The 17690-nt window shown below is 35.5% G+C and overlaps 3 protein-coding genes across 4 annotated transcripts; 1 reads left to right on the plus strand and 2 right to left on the minus strand.

The window, feature by feature from the left end:
• The first annotated feature begins 9846 nt into the window (after nt 1-9846).
• On the plus strand, nt 9847-10395 carry LOC110715909 (70 kDa peptidyl-prolyl isomerase-like). The gene has a single exon (XM_021894529.1). The coding sequence runs from the start codon at nt 9847-9849 to the stop codon at nt 10393-10395; it is 549 nt and encodes a 182-aa protein (XP_021750221.1).
• A 2392-nt stretch (nt 10396-12787) lies between these two features.
• On the minus strand, nt 12788-17509 carry LOC110715719. Of its 2 annotated transcripts, none has more exons than XM_021894323.1 (7): nt 17415-17509; nt 17208-17309; nt 16317-16621; nt 16019-16172; nt 15558-15687; nt 15241-15439; nt 12788-15015 (listed from the first exon to the last, which is right to left on the minus strand). In XM_021894323.1, the coding sequence occupies exons 1-7, from the start codon at nt 17489-17491 to the stop codon at nt 14900-14902; spliced, it is 1083 nt and encodes a 360-aa protein (XP_021750015.1). In that variant the 5' UTR covers nt 17492-17509; the 3' UTR covers nt 12788-14899. The 2 variants fall into 2 exon arrangements, with proteins under 2 accessions (XP_021750015.1, XP_021750014.1); XM_021894322.1 differs by having other exon boundaries at nt 15558-15690.
• LOC110715910 lies at nt 12913-14821 on the minus strand. Its single transcript, XM_021894530.1, has 4 exons — nt 14430-14821; nt 14183-14368; nt 13757-14037; nt 12913-13679 (listed from the first exon to the last, which is right to left on the minus strand). Exons 1-4 carry the CDS (start codon nt 14819-14821, stop codon nt 12913-12915), a joined length of 1626 nt encoding a protein of 541 aa, XP_021750222.1.
• Nucleotides 17510-17690: the final 181 nt, after the last annotated feature.

Here is a 17690-nt window from a genome sequence, read left to right on the forward strand (position 1 = left end):
AGAGACATTGAAAACTATTCTAAAGAACCTGAAAAGACCATTAGTATATAATTTTGTTCTCTTCTTGTCTTTCATGATTCAAAATTGGAAACTTGTTGACAATCCTGTGTTCCTGCAACAAACACTAAACATGACTGGAACTAGGTTCCATTGTTAGATCTATAATCTCATAAGTGATGAATACTTAGCCACATACCCTGTGATAGAAAAGACTTTCAATAAACAGTTCATCATCTCTTCTATTAAGAAAAGAAACCAAGTATTCATTTGCTTTCATTACTTATAAACAAGACATCTCTTTCAATTAGTCTCTACATATCACATGGTAAACATATCCATATCACTAAGATCCAATGGATTAGTGTTGCTTACCATCTACCTGATGTTGAAAGAGAATGTAACATGTGTTTCATTCTCATGCTTCTCGATCTTAACCTGTTTGGAACTTACATGTACATATACCTATTATCGAGTTCCTACTAGGTTTATCAAGCATGAAAAGATTAACATGTTCACAGTTTGAAGCATAGAGGTATCTCATCTTCAATAAAACCTAGAAATGTCAGGTTGTTGTTAGGAATCACCTTGAGATCCACAAATGATGTGTTCCCTTTTTGACTCCCTTCATATGTGACATTTCCACTCTTTATTGATGATGTCATTTTGAAGCCATAAAACAACTAGAGTTACAAGCAATTGAAAACCAGAATGTGCATTAAAAACTTGACAAGAAAAATATTCACAATGGGATAGGAACTTGACTTACTAACTTCCTGTTATGTAGAAATTTTACCTTTCGTGTTAGTATTATAAGTCAAAGTTCTTCCATTGCAGGTTTATAGCAAGAGATACCTTGATTTGGCTATCATCATCTCTTTTGGATCCTCGCTGTCGAGATAATGCAAGTTCCCTCCTATTATAAACCTTCAACTCTTCCATGTTCCTTTTGACATAAAGTTGGAACATGTCCTTCTGGTCCTTTAGACCGTTGTATCTTGGGTAGAGGAACGTGTTGATTTAATCTCAAATTCTTCAACACCTTGTCAAAGTCCCTCATATTATCATTCAAAAGATATAACCTGAAAGTTCACAACCCAAGAGATTCCTTTGTGCCTTTAAAATGTCAGTAGGTTAGTCAAAAGAGGTAGATAAAACCTAAAGCATAAAAGTGTTAAAACATAAAGTTCCTGTAAGAATACTCCCTTTTAGATGTCGTTCCATCAACAAAATGATGAATCTCCAACACGCAGTCAAAGATAATCATCTTAACTCATTATCCTTCATAAGAGTCTGCTACAGGAATTAATGCTTTGTTCCAAATAAGAACTTAACTGGAACTTGAACAAGAATCTTTACAGGAACGTATACGCTAACTCCTATAGCACCTTGATATAGAAGCTTTGTTATTCCTGTATCCCTAATTCGTTTTATCATTCCAAGTTCACCAAGTTCCAACCAATTTAAGCACTGAGCTCCTAATGGAACAAACTTTTACGCACCAATTTGTCTCAATGGACAAACCTACAAAACAATGATTAATAACTTGCACAAAGCTAGAAGAGAAGTTAGTTTGTCATGATATACATTATAAACATCCAAACAACTTCTCTTTTCATCCATTCACAAATAACCTTCATAAGATTAGGGAATTGAATTTCAATTGGAATTTGTGAAGGATTAATACATACCAAAAGAACATGACCAATATTTACAGAGAGATGTATAGGCAACTTACACACTTATTCATGTTGTCGATTCACCTACTACAAACCTCTTATAAAGGCTTTCTAGTGAGAGGAATTTGCACATAATTGCTTATATACAAACAACCAAAGTTCATCATTATTAATAAGTTGTCTCCACTCACTTAGCCTGCAAAATCAGTCATCTTTTGGCTTTGGTTACCCAATTTATATTGGGTACTTTCATGTTAGTAATAGACATTAATAATCCATAATTAAAACAACTACGGTTAAACCAACTATCTTTACTAACAATAAACATCATGTGTCTACATAATAAATATTCAGAAAAACACATACACATGATAAGGTCATTCTTTGGAAAATATTCAAAATATACGTTCATTACCTTGCCCAAAGAATTAAGTTTCCATACAGGGATAATCCAGGTTCCAAGAGACCAAATATGCATAATTCTACATAATACGTTCCTTGAACTATTTCCAGTAAACCGATTCTTTAAAAATAAATCAATTTGTAAATCTGACAAATACTTTTCACTCTATAAATCAAATTTGAGGTTACACAAAATTGATTTGCAAACTTTCAAAACAAAATCCAAAATTTAACTAGAAATACTACAAGGAACTTGTACACATAATGTCATGCATATAATCAAGACTTCAAAGACGAGACACTTACCTCAAAGATGTTCATCTTTGAATCACATCTGCTTCACAAGCAGACTTTGGTCTTCACGTGGTATTCGGAACGTTCTAGGGTTGAGTTCCATTCACTGCATTCCTTGTAGATATCCATCCTAGCCTGGAACTTGCTCCTCGGGGTTACCCGGTTTATCAAGAGCACCTGCTCTGATACCAATTGTTATTTTAGATGAACTACTACAAGAGGAGGGGTGAATGGTAGTAGGTTCCAATCGCGGAACTTATGCGGAAATTAAAAACAAAACGTAAAGGAACTTAAAGCACACAACAAGTTTTACGAGGAAACCATCCAGTGCCTAACTGGAAGTAAAACCTCGGCCCTATTGGGACTTATAAACAAATTCCACTATAATAGGCAACTCTCCTAGTACAACCTATTACACTGACCTTTGCTTTGAAAGTTCCACCACGGACACTTGACTATATGATAGGACACCTCCTACCAGACCTAAGACACCTCTCAGGACCCTTTTTCTCCCTTTACCCAGGACACTTCCTAGGTGACCCAAGACACCTCTCAGGTTCCTTTCACTCACTGTGCAATCCAAGACACACCCACTCAGGGTGACTAACTACCACTCGAATTTTACGAGATTTCAAACTCATACACAAGCGTGAATTTAAGATAATTCACAATCTCACCCCAAAATACAAAACACTCAAAACCCTTTTTCCCATTACAAGATCTCATCGAATATCCCTAAATACATATCTATGAATAGAGAGATAAAACTAATATGTTGAACACTCAAGATCTGTCTGGAACTCACTAGACGTATTGTAACCAAAAACCTGATAGGAACTTTGACCAGGAGGACTGACTTAGCTTCGTGGTGAAGGATAAAACCATTAAGAACGACCACTACACTTCGTCAGCCTCAACTTTGAATGAATGCATATGAGCATATTTATAGTACACTCGAATTATTCATTTCATCTTGAAAAAGATAGATTTTCTGAAAAGATAAGTTTAAAAGATATTTTCTAAAAATCAGTTTTCCGAAAATATATCTTTTTGTTAAGAATAAAAACTGTCAATAATAATAAGATAAACTTAGCATAAAATCAGATTTTATTCAAAACTTATCTTTTTGTTTAAAATACTTTTTAAACAATCTTATCTTTTTCCAAAAGGGATTTATTAGAAGATAAATATCTTTATTCAGTAAAACCAAATCCCTAAAAGATATGCACGTATAAGGTAAATATATATATCATTAAAACCGACTTTTAACGACGTTCATACTTAAGTTCCTATTAGGTTCCTGAACTCTGACAGTCTCTGAGTTCCTGACAAGTCAGTTACTCTAATTTCATTGACTGTTTGGAATTCACCTTGGTTCTATATAGACTTGTTCCAGACCGACTTTTATGTCCAACATACTTACATGAATCCTAGAGCAATATACTTCTATTTCTCTGTCTTCATGTTGCTTCTCTGAAACTCTTGTTCTGGAATCCTGTAGTCTTGATATATTCTGGATCTTAGGGTTTTCCCCAGCATTACACCGAAACCAGGTCGTTACAACCCGTTTTGAAGTTCCTGTTAAGAAACTTCTGGAAGTTCCATTTCTGGAACTCTTCTTCTAAATTTACTTGTATCCTCATGGATCCTCTAAAGTTCCTCTGTTTCAATTCCTACTTCAGCCCTCAACGCTTACTGAACCTGCAAACATCACAACACTAGAAAATCCTTATTAAATGGAAGTTTGCTCAATTCTTAACATCATCATCAAAACCTCATAAGGATCAACAAGTTGTCCCTTTTTGATGATGACGAACTGAGCAAACTTCTGAGAATAACAAAGTAAAACAGAAGGTTAGTTTTTTATTTATAAAAACAATAAAGAAAACTAAACTAAATTAAAAGACTCCTACACATACATAACCTATATATGTATAGGATACTTACCTTATGAAGCTAACATATGTAAACACATGTTTACATAGTTACCTTCATGGTCCCTTAGCCATCATCATGCTTATCAACCATAACACTTATCGTTGTTCTTGTTCCTCTATTGCTTATCCTATATTGCTCAAGTTCCTTACATATATACCTGTCATTACTCAGGTTCCTTGTATCCTGTTCCAAGCATAATTTGCTTTTTCTATGCACAACTTAACATACACGTTAGATAGATAATCATCATTAGTTTATAATCATCAAAACCTAATTGCTCAACAAATTGTTTTCTTCACATTTGTGTTGATCTAAATTGTTGTATCTTGCAGAGTAACTGGCGTAGACCAAAGGGGCAAAGGGTATTGATTCACGAGTGAGAAGAAAGTTTAAGGGAGTCACTCTTATGCCAAACATAGGTTACGGTTCAGACAAGAAGACTCGTCACTTTCTTCCCAATGGCTTCAAGAAGTTTGTTGTCCACAACGTTAGTGATTTGGAGCTTCTTATGATGCACAACAGGTAACCGAGGCCCTTTAAATTCTTTACTACCTTACACTGTTTTTTAACTTGTTCTTGTGTGTTTGCTGACTGATCATTGTTTTTATTGCTTGTTCAGGACATACTGTGCTGAGGTTACGCACAACATTTCAACCAAGAAGCGAAAAACTATTGTGGAGCGTGCTGCTGAACTGGATATCATAGTTATTAACAATCTTGTGAGGGTGAGTAAATCTGTTGGTGGCTTAGTTCTTGTATCAGTCTGTGATTTGAAGGTTTGTTTTCTAAAAGATGATCTAATCAATCTCTTTATTTGATTAGGTTATAATTTTCTTTCAATGAGTTGCATTGTGTTTTGAACTTGACCAGCATATGATTAAGAATTCCCCAGAACTGTGATTCTATGCGCTATCATTATATTCAATTTTCACAATGAATTTTGAAAGAAGTGCAGCACTGCTGTGTGCCTATATATTACACTTTGAGAGTAGATCAAGTACTAGAAGATTACTGCATTAGTCAATACTAGTTAGAAATGTCTGTGATAGTAAAACTAGATTTGGCACACGAGTTATCAGATCCATACTAACTTATCTTTGCATCTAATCTGAAGGTTTCAATAAAGCGTTGGTCCTAGATATAATATTGGATTGATAGATGCAGCCTCGATCTGTCGATTCCTAGAATGTCAATTCCATCTTTCTTTCAGATTGCAATGAGAAGATTATCGTATGAAAGTGCAACGCTCAACGCCATGTTTTGTTTTTTGGATTGTTTTTTCTCTCTCTAAGTTCTCACTATAAAATTTGAAAAAAATAGTGTATTGATTTTCTTTAAAATAGAGTGAAAATGGGGTGTGTCTGTTGTAACTCATGTACTAATATACTTGAAAAGGAAAAAAAAAAAATGAATACTGATTTTTCAACAGATTCACAGTGAAGCGTTTGCTACCGCCTCCACTTTCTTTCTGTACTCTAAGCCATCACAGCACAGTAGACTAGTGCATTGAATTTTTACTTTTTTATATCATTTTGTCTTATTTATCAATTATCAACAGATCAAAAAATTTTTAAAAAAAAAAAACAAAAAACAAAAACACAATAATTTTTTTTTTTACAATTTTTTAGTATTCCAAACTATCCCGGTTACCTCTTATTACATTTAAATCAATTAAATTCCCTAAATTAAAACTATGTGTCGGTCAAATTATAACCTACTTCGTATCAATCAATGAATTTATCAATCAAAGTCTTAATCCCATATTAAAGTGTTACATTTTGTCGGTTAAATTGTAACACTTTTATTAAAATAGAGAGACTAAATTATGAAGTACTTTTAGTTTGATAACTGTATACCAAGTATTATATTCTCCTTTTTTTTTTTTTTGTGAATAAATATTATATTCCATATTTAATACTTCGTAGCATAAATGTTAAATTCATACAAAGAATAGATTTAATAAACACTAGTTATGTGCCCCAGCGATGCCCGGTAGTTATGGACTTTTTTTAAGATAAAATTATACTATTATAATTCAATTTGATTGAAAATAGAATTCTAAATTAAATTTTTTTGCTGCAAAGTCAATCTATATTTATCCAACGTGGTACGATACTTGGCGAAAAATTAAAACGCTAAATGATGTTGTCTTGTGGCCTAATTATAAATTTATTATTTGGTATTTTATCGAAGAAATAAACTCTAAACTAATAATCTTATTCTAAAATTCTATCCTAATATCTAATATTTTTTATCTTATGAAATCTATCCAAGGTGGTGTGACTCTTGACGGCTTTTTATCATATGAAGTCTATTTAAATCTATCCAAGGTGGCGCGACACTTTGGCGAAAAGTTAGAATGCCAAGTGTCACTATTTCGTGACCTAGCTAAAAGTTTAGCTTTATATATTAGTTATATGATTAACAAGTTATGTTGAATCTACACTACTAAAAATTGTCCCGCTAGGTTTTCTCCTTGGGAGGGTTTTTTTTGTTCCCTCTAGGGTTTCTCCCTTGGGAGGGTTTTCCTAGCCTCCATTGCTAGGGTTTTTTGAAGGTTTTCCTTCACTCCTCTCCATTTTCTCTTCATCTCTACAATCTCTTTTCCTCTTGATCTCAGTTGTGAACCTTTGTAGAGGCCTCCACTGGTGTTCTTGCCGGTGGTAAGCCCCAAAAACCTTTAAATTGCTTTCAACAAACAGATCTCATTCTTGAGATGATGATTTTTCTCTTGAGTTTATTTTCTTTTTATGTTTCTATGGTAAGAGTTGAAGAACTAGGGTTTCATATTGTCTACAAGAATCCGAAGGGTCACATGAATATTTTCACTGGATTTCAAGCTGAATCAGTGCGAACTCACAGATTGTATTGCTTTAGATGAAGTTTTTTATAAAGGCGATTGTTAATCAATTCTACGATGTATTTAGTTTTAAGGTGTGTACTTGTGCTGGAATTCTTGATTTCTTAAGAATTATATGTAAATGTCGTTTGGCAATATTTTATTAATGAAATTCCTTTTTCTTCTTGTCAAAAAAAAAATTAACAAGTTAGGATAAAATAAGAGTTAAATTAATTAGTATAAACAATTAGGGTACAACAAGATTTATTAAGATTTATATGTATAACAGAATAGACCCGGTCTACAATAACTTATTGTAGACCCAACCTTCTTGTATACCATACGAATATGATTATATCATACGAGATGTAATTATATTACTACAAAAGTGATTATATCATTTTGAAACTGTTATGTAAATGTATAACTCAAAAAGTGAATTTATCATTATAGAAAGTATCAAATAGTAAATTACATTATTCAAAACATGATTTTTAAATTTTATCATTCTAAAGATAATTATATAATCTCGTTAAATGGTTTAATATGAGATTATATAATTCAAATTATGACTCACAAAAAGATAATTATATCATCTAAAAAAGTGATTATATCATCGAGAATGTGATTATATTATTTGAAAGTGTCAAATTTTAGATCTACAATAATTTATTGTAGACCGGGTCCATACAAGATTTAATAAGATAAGGTAATAAGGTAATAATGATATAAAGATTCATGAGTGATGACTGAGTGAGTTCATAAAAATAAAATAAAAGATAATAAGTTCAATAAAGGTAATTAAGTTCATCTCTTAAAAAGGTAATTAAGTTTTTTTTTTTTTTTTTTTTTTTGAAGAAAAAAGGTAATTAAGTTCACAACTAATAGGATAACATTTAACAGGTAATGTAATATGACTAAATTAAAATTCACGTGTTTAAGCACACACAATCTAACTAACCGTTTTAATTGATTTATAGCTGGTATGAGAGGAGAGAGTTTGGTGTTAAAATGGATGTGTGGAATTTAGGGTCTGCTCTCTTTAGTTTAATTTCAGTTCGATTTCTAATTTTCTTCTCTTATAAACAATTCATTTCAGCTCAGCTCAGTTCTAGCTCAATTCAGTAAATCAGAACATGCCCTTAGGGTGTGAGGAGAGGGGTATTTATACATGTAATAGGTACAAAAATATGATAAGCTCGTGCAAGAGATTGTATACAGAAATTATGAGTTTTTTTTTAATTGGAAATTATGAGTTTTAGTTGACAATAAAGTTCATATTGATTTGTAAGATTGATAGAAGATTTATCTAGAAGATTGATGTAAGGTAATGAATTGAATTATAAAAAATAACAATTTGTAAAATCAATCAAAAATTAAGCAAACAAAGATGTTTAAGAGATGAAGTCAATCTAATACGGAGTATCATATAACTAATATATAAAGCTAAACTTTTAACCAGTCCACGACATTGCGACACTTGGCGTTCTAACTTTTCGCCAAGTATCGCGCCACGTTGGATATATTTAGATAGATTTCAAAGAATAAAAAAATTAGTTTAAAATTATATTTTCAATTAAATTTGGATAGAATTTTAGGATAAAATTGTTAGTTGAGAGTTTTATTTTCGATAAAATAAAATTTGAGTGTCGCGCTACGCTAGACAGATTTAATAGATTTCATAAACAACCCGGGCATCGCACAGAGCACAAAACTAGTATATACTTAAAGGGGAGTTTTTCCCCGAGTTTTTAGAGAGCCACATAGGATTTAATTTTCTTATCGCGCCATGTAAGATTATAAATTTAAGTGGTAGCCAATTAAATAAGAGATAATTAACTTCTTTTACAATTAAATAATTCAAATGCCGCGTAAGCAAAATTGGCGAATGAGATTTTAAAGTTTAAAAAAATTAAATACAAAATATTATCTTTTGAGATTAGGAATTTTATATATTTAAAACTAATATAATAACAATTTTAATCACATAAATATGAAAAAAAAAATTAAAAATACTAACAAATTGTGCATCGCACGGGCTTCATCTAGTGTAGAAGTAATTTGGAGAAGATTACAGTAGAAATTTGGAGAAAGGGAGGAGTGAAAAATCAATTAGTGAAATGGATAGATGTCAAAAAAAAAGAATAGGCATGAATTAAGAAGAGGCCAGGAAAGTCAACACACGAGCTGACTTAGTATACACCATAAGGAAGGTAACATGTGAACGCGCCTCACGCGCTAGCAGAAATCCCCCCAAAACCAACCTACTTCGCCCCTGGTTTTAACAAAACCGCTCCTTCTTTCAGCAATATCCCAACGGATCGCCGGCGATTGGAGAGGTTGGGCTTGCTCCCCGATCGCCGGCGAACCCGCCCCCCCTCCCCGCTTTCCCCTGTCAAGCTCAACAAGGCATCACGGAGGTTGTAATTGAACCAACACTCCTTGCCTACCTTCGTACTCTCGGGTCGGGTGGAGTTCCGACTGCGGCCGCTGGGATCACTGCCGGTGGTGACTACGTGTTGTCGAGTCCTTTGCGGTAGCCACCCGTGTTCTGGCTTTCAAGGCTCTCGGCCGGTACTTAATATGATTTCCTCGTTTTTACCGCTTTCTTCTTAGTTCTTTATTTCATTAAGTTAACTATGGATTGCAAGCCTTTAATCGATGCTCTCATGGTCATGCATTTGAATGATGATTATGATGATACTATTGTTAATCGCTCTTAATAATTGTCCCCGTAGTATCTATATTCACGCTAGGGGGTTAAAGGATGGGGGTAATGTATGTTTTAAGAATGGTGAGTTTGTTTCTGCCGGTGCAAAGTACGATAGAGGGCTAAAACTTCTTTGCTTTGGTTTACCAAGTAATGTGGAGGATAGTGTCATGTTCTGGAATCTAGCAATTGTCTTGGAATTGAATCTTGCAGCTTGTGCTCTTAAGATCCATGACTATAATCAAACGAAGGAGCTTTGCTCCTTAGTCTTAAATCTTGATGGTAGCAATGTTAAAGCTCTTTATAGAAGGGCCTTAGCAGAGATTAGACTTTTCCAATTGGAGGAGGCATATGAAGATCTTGGCAAGGCAGCCAAGATAGAGCCAACTAATAAGGATATTCTCCGCAAGTTAGAAAGGTTGATGGGACTACGTGGTCAAGCTAGAAAACTCAATGGCAAGAGGGGTGCCGAGAATTCTGTCCTCACTCACTGTACTCACAAAAAAAAAGGGAAAGGCCATTCAACCCCACGATAGCCTTGTGTCAAATCCGTCATCTCAAAGTAACGATCAAAGTGGTGTTACTAGTTGTCTACCCACCGCAAATCAGGCTAGTAAAATGGAAGTAGAAAGTACTATTCCAATTCACAACTCTTATGCCCCTTTGGAAGTTAAGGAGGGAACCTTTCATCGCCCTACAATGAATCAAGAAGCAAGACACTCACATGGAAAGGATCGTGAGAACTCCCACTACTTCTCCAATAGAAGGAAAAGAAACCAATCCCTTAAACTATCCACCCTGTCTTACTCGCAACTCATGAAAGGGAAGACTTTTAATTTCTTGAACAAATCTTTTGACTCATGGATGACTGTACAAATGAAGGACAAGACTACTCGAGAGAGGCATCTTGAAAATCACAAGCCTACTGACTCACAAGGTCCTTTTGCTTTGTGGATGCCATCTAGTTCGGTGCGTCTGGGTGAGAGGATCAACGACAAAAAACACCAAAAGGAAAAGGTTACGCTTCCCCCTGACTTAAGAGTGGTCAACCATGATATTAGGCCTGGAAATACCAGCCCTAAAGGAAACGTCGACTTGAGACATGAGGATGGGAGTGATATGTCAGCGGAAGATTTAACCCCCACTAACCTTGTGGAAGTGGAATCCGTAGGCTCAAATGAAGATGACCCCATGACTCTTGAATCCGATGTAGTACAAGTTATCCCCACACTCACACACACTACTTTCGAGTTCTCCGCCACAAAAAGGAAGTATGGAAGGCCTCATAAGTCAAGAATGAAGAATAGGAAAAATTATGTTTCTTTTTTCAGGTATTGGCATGACAGGTCCAAGAAGCGCAAAGGAGCAAGCCTTGGGCACCCGAAGACTATGATCTGTGATGAAGCTTGGGAACCCTCAAATTTGCATTGTTTAACATGTTTCGAAGATTGTAACCCCATCCCTCGTTTATATCCTTTTAGTAATTCTGTTAAGAGAGTTAAACTCTCTCCTAATCCTTATTTGTACGCTTTTGGTAGTCCCGAGTCTGTTGGGAGCTAGTCTCCTTTTTTTCCCCGCTGTCAAAAATAGAAAATAAAAAAAGAAGAGGCCAGGAATAATTTTTTTTTTTTCTTATTTTCATATCAATACTCAGTAATATTTTCCGACAATAGGTCATTTTGTATTGTGTTTATAACTTATGAAAATTTAAGGTTAGGTTTAGGTGATTTACGAGAAAGCTTTTCTTAATTCAATAGAATAGGAAGTTTAATTAATTTGTTTCCCTAAAATCCTAAGCTTGGTTCGAAAATAACTTTTTACTTATAAATTCCAAAAATATTTAAAAAACGAAATAAAAGCTTCTAATTTAGATAATTGATGATAGGACATTTTGTCAAAAACTACCTATTATATTCAAGAATTTGCGAGAAACTACCTATTTAAAAAAATATTGTAATTAACTACCTAAATTGTGAAAAATGTTGTAATTTACTACCTGTTGTCGGATTTTGTAGTTTTACTATATTTCTCCGGCGTTGACTTAGTCACGTGCTACTCACGTGAGACTTAATGAACATGTCTTTCCCAAATTTTCCCCAAATTTCTTTCCACTAACTTTTTGAAAAATCATTGTTCCCTAATTACTCCATCTCATTCAATACGAGTCCCTCAACCAACCTGATTTGACTAGAATTGCAGAGCTCTGATGAAAATTAATGATGAATTCCATTCAATTTGTTCCCTCAAGTAACTTAATTTGGTAATTTTTCTCACTGTTATTTCATTTTCAAGTACGAAATTCGCATTGTTCATCTTCTTCATTCACTGACAAATTTCCTTTCTTCTTCTAATCCAATGGTTAAAGGTTGTGGTAAATGCAAACGTGGAGGTGGTGAGGGGACCATATGGTATATAATCCAAAAACCCAGGTACGATATGGAAATTCCACACTTGCACTTGGCTTTGGAAGAAGACATTCGCGCACCTGCAATTCACAATTTTCGTTATAAAATAAACCCTAAATTCATGGGAACGAATTCTTTCAGAACAAAACCAGCAATTGTTAGAGGGTTTCAATCGAAATCTATTACACTAAACTAAATTAAAGAACAATTACCTCAATCGAACACTACAGAGGAAGAGATTGGCTAAAAAAAATCGCCTAAATGTTCATTAAGTCTCACGCACGCCGGAGAAATATGGTCAAACTACAAAATCCGGCAACGGGTAGTAAATTACAACATTTTTCAAAATTTAGGTAGTCAATTACAACATTTTTTTTAATAGGTAGTTTTCGCAAATTCTTGAGTATAATAGGTAGTTTTTGACAAAATTTTCTTGATAATATTATCCATGTTTACACAATAGCTTAGTAACTCGTCCTCCACGGGACACGGCCACTGCTGCTATAACACAGCTAAACAATACTAATAAAGGAACGACAAACCAGCTCTATACTCACTTCACAACTCATCACAAATCCCACCATACACAAAGTCCAGCAAATGATCCATTGCTCTTTTTTTTTTTGACAAAGGGAACTACAAACAAAATCAAAAAACAAAAGAAATAATTTGACGACGTCGCGCAGCACCAGCCAACCGATGAGCCTCAACAACTGATGATCTAGGAACCTTTTGAATGTGACAAAGAGACAAGGAAGGGATCAAACTGCAAATATCATCCCGAATCCACATAACTGATACGTCCTTAAAACCCAGCTCCACAATAAGCCGTGGGACTAAAATGCAGTCTGTACAGATCAACAACTTGGAAATACCCCGCTGAATAGCATGACGAAGACCCCAACAACAAGCAAGTAACTCAGAATGGAACGCAAAAGTCGCAGTACAAGCTCTAGCTCCCCCAGCAACTAAGGTAGAAGAGTCCATACGGCGAAAACACCAACCCGCTCCGGCAGTAAAAGAAGTGGAGTCCCACGAACCGTCAACATATAGAATCTCCTCATAATCCTGGTGCATAGGCCCTAAAACAAAAAAGATCGTAGACCGAAAAGGAAAACCCGGGGGAGCACTAAACGTACCAGGATCCCAAACTCGGGCATCCCTACTCCGGGCATGCCAAGAAGAGGCCAAATCAAGAACTAACTGAGGGGAATAAACTTCAGATCTAAATCGAGCATTATTCCTGACTATCCATATTGCCCAACATAAACTAAAGAAAGCATCCAACTGATTCCAGTCCTTATCATGAGCCAAAAGAGAGACAATATTTTCAAACCAACCAAGAAATGGAGAATCTGTAGAAGTGTTGGAACAACAAGCCAAAGCCAACCGGCTCCAAAGCTGACTAGAAAAAACTGGCAATCACGAAATAAATGTTCAACTGACTCAGACGCAGAACGGCAAAAGATGCAAGCTGGATCAATAGGCATACCTTTAAGGCTAAGAACAGCCGCCGTAGGCAAGGCATTATTACAAATTTTCCATGTAAACACCTTGCATTTTGGCAGGATGGGCAAGCCCCATAATCGCTTCCACCAACCTTTAGTCAAAAGGCTATTATGATTCATACGCAGGGAAGAAAGTAGACAGGAATAAGCAGATTTAGTAGAAAACGAACCATCCCTAGTATGTTTCCAGTAAATAAAATCATCAATTTCCTGCTTTGGGCATTCCAAAGCCAAAATAGCCGACGCAATTGACTGAGGGAAAAGCCTGCGAATTAAGGAACAATTCCATACGAGAGAACCAGGCATAAAAAGCTCAGACACCCAGGTAGGTCTCTCATGTTCAGAAATCGAAGAGCGAAAAAACCACATCAAAACCAGGAACCCAACAATCCTCCAAAATTTTAACTAACTTCCCTGAACCAATCTTCCAAGAAAGACCTTTCTGAATCACAGATCCACCCTCCAACAAACCCTTACTACCCCAAGAAGAGCGAACAGTCGACAAGTACGGGCGAGGAGAGAGTAAAGTAGGATATTTCGCTTTAACCGCCCTCGAAACCAGGAGTTGGGATGATGGATCAAACACCAAGTAAAACCTGATTAAACGAACGAATATGCCTAATACCAAGACCTCCCAGGCCTTTGGGAAGATGTGACATCGAGTCAGGAGCTAAAGCCAAACCCTTCGATGATTGACCAGAACGCCACCAAAATCTGGACAACAGAGAATCTATCCGGTCGCAAATGGTTGTAGGAATCTTAAAAACCGAGAGAACATGATTAAAAGCAGCCACCAAAACAGAGTTAATGATGACTAATTTAGCTGCTGAGGATAAATGCAAGGAGGCAAATGAAGATAAACGCTGAGCAATCCTATCAACCATAAATTGGAAATCTTTACATTTCCGCCGGCTGAGATCAACTGGAAGGCCTAAATACTCACCAATGGAAGAACGAGCCTGCATATGAAGAGTAGAAGAAAGGAAATCCTTGTAGTCCTGAGGAGTATTAGCACTAAAGCGGACAAAAGACTTCTGTAAATTTATCATCTAACCCGAGAACGAACAAAATTCATTAGTAACTGAAAGAGAAGTAAATGAACTTTTCACAATCACTTAACAATTGCATCAATCTTCACACTCGTAACTCAGAGTTCCTAATTCCCGGCCAATGATGTAACCCGGACCAAGAGGATGATGAATATTGGCTGTGCAATAACAGCAGCCTCGAAGATTGGCTTCATCTGCAGGATAATGATAGTAAGAAAGCAACACAGAATGAGTCCCTTGGATAAAAAGGAGCATAGTCAAGAGAATGATTTCCTTTATTCAATCTCCAACCAATGACCAATATAATAATACTCAGAAGTCAGAACTAAGAAGTAATACAAAAACTAAGCAGTAACACCAGACAAAGAAAAATCATACTTTCCAACATCCAATTACATAACTGTGTACTCAATGTATACCTGGTAAGTGATTAGACGGCCCCAAGCATTTGCAAAAGTCAACCAGGAAAAAATAGCCACAACAAATTACTTCAGCAAAAAAAGTCTTCACTTCAACACCAGGCTCCTCTTTAGCCTCAAAGTTCATATGCATGAGAAAGCCTATACTAGTGTTTACTACTTTAAAGCCACTAATCTTCACAAGCTCAAAGTTTGAACCCTGAAAAATTCATAACAAGTGAACCAAAAAGGAAGCAGAAATAACCACGTGATAGGGAAAGAAGGCAATACAGCAAATGGTAATACTTTTTCAGGAATCAATCGGACCAAAATCATACCTGTTCTTTATTAAACAAGCGCAAGGCTACAGATGCACGTCTATCGTCTGAGCAATCACAAGTTTCACCCACGTACTCAAGTCCGGTATCTGAGAACTTAAGAGAAAGGTCTACATCCTTTTTGTTCTTTCTTCTAGGCAATTTTGAAATTGAAAATAAAAATCAATCAGGACATGAGCCAGTAACACTTGGAAAATAATTAAGAAAATGCCTGATCCCATATAATAAAAGTCTATCAACTTTATCCCCACTTGCTAATAGACTAATTGAGCAGTGAATTTCAACTCAGATCAAGTGGGTGCTATTTAAAAAATCTTACCTCCTAACTGTTGGACAAAATAAAATCAAAACTCTTATGGACAACAGTAATATAATAAGCAGAACACAAATGATTGAGCTATATGAAGCTGTAAGGAAGGGCAATAAAAAAAACTGCAAGATAACGACAAAAGAACAAACACCTCCGTATTCTCCAAAGGTAATCATGGACCTCATCGATTTTGGAACACAAGGTCTTCCAATGATCTTCCCCGCCATTTCGAAAGAGCATAGAGTATTCAGGATGGTGGATGTTTTGAGGATAACAACAGAGGCAACCACGAGTATCAGCTTTCTCTGCCAGAAGTATAAGCAAAAAGGCAAAAAGGATCATCATAATGGTAATCAGAGTGCAGAAAACTGATACTACTACACACTAAACAAAATCATCCACATCAATCAAGACATGTCAGCAATAATCGAGTTTAAAAAGCATGTAACCTGGTAGTAAGTTGCTTGGCCCCATGCAGACGACATGGTCAACACGGACATCATTGATTTTAGTTTCTGTGAGCTCAGTAAAAAAGGTTTGGACATCGGATACACCCTTTATCTTAACCTTGAAGTTAAAATGCAAAATACGGCTGCCTGATGAAAGATATCCTATGCCAACAGGGCCAGTCTCCACAAGCTCATAGTCTGATGGATTGTCATTACGGCTGTTTATAGCTATGATTGTATAGCTCTCCCAGCAGGCAGCAGATCTCGAGTCAATATCTTTGTCTTCAGGATCGGACATTATGACACTGGCCATAGTTAAAACAAACGAATTACAGAAGTTGAAACTTAAAACAGGTAAGGAACAAGCAAGAGCAATTACAAATCACTGGTAATAGTAGTGGTTACACTAAGTCCGAGAGGTTGTCATACACACCCATGAGTATTTAGCAAAAACTAACCTTAAGTTAGTTGGGTGTACGGTACACGTACACCGGGTGTATATAACAAATTCTACCCAAGTCCATCCATTAATTATATAGCCAGCAAACCATCCTTATGGTTGTTGATTAATCAGACAATTCAACCAAACAGTAAAGAACATGATCAGAAAAGTATCTATATACTTGTTATATAATATACTCAGCTCTAAATTGGACTTTCATCCCATTATATATACTACCTCCATTACAGGTTATATGCAACAATTAGACATTTTCCCTCTGCTTTATGTCAAATCGTTGCACATACCATGTAACGGCTACTCAAGCTAATAAATCATACTAGTATTACTACTCATAAAAATCATATAAAGTACAACCCAACACTGAAATCAAACAATCTAATGAATTAATTAATCAATGTATCAAATCAAAAAAACTGTAATTGAATTACCGAAAATCCTTGCTTATACGCACAGTAGCTGGTGGCGAATTGCAATCATCTTTGGTCAACTTGAACGTATTTCGGCTTTGAACGTTAAATTGATTGAGAACACTGTAGCACGGCAAATTCAACGTAAGAAAGATGAAACCCTTGATTGATTTATGAATTGGAGAATAACCCTAACACTAAAAATCTAATCTTGATAGAATTTAATACCTGGAATTCTCCCAATTAATTTGGGTTTTACGAGGAGCAGTGCTTCTACGGCTTCTCTTTCCCTTTGTCGTTATCATCTTTCTTTCTCTCTCCAGATTTCTTTAACGCCGATGGAATTTCATATTTATATCCTATCATATATGTCAAAAGACAAAAATACCCCTAATAATAATATGCTTATGGGGGTTGTTTATACCCCGTTAGGCGTTAGGGGTGTTTATGAAGATGGTTAGGGGTTTTTTTTTGGGTGGTTTTTGTGGTGGATGCGGTGATTTT

This window comes from Chenopodium quinoa, unplaced genomic scaffold (genome assembly GCF_001683475.1).
Source record: "Chenopodium quinoa cultivar QQ74 unplaced genomic scaffold, ASM168347v1, whole genome shotgun sequence".
NCBI classification, from domain to species: Eukaryota; Viridiplantae; Streptophyta; class Magnoliopsida; order Caryophyllales; family Amaranthaceae; genus Chenopodium; species Chenopodium quinoa.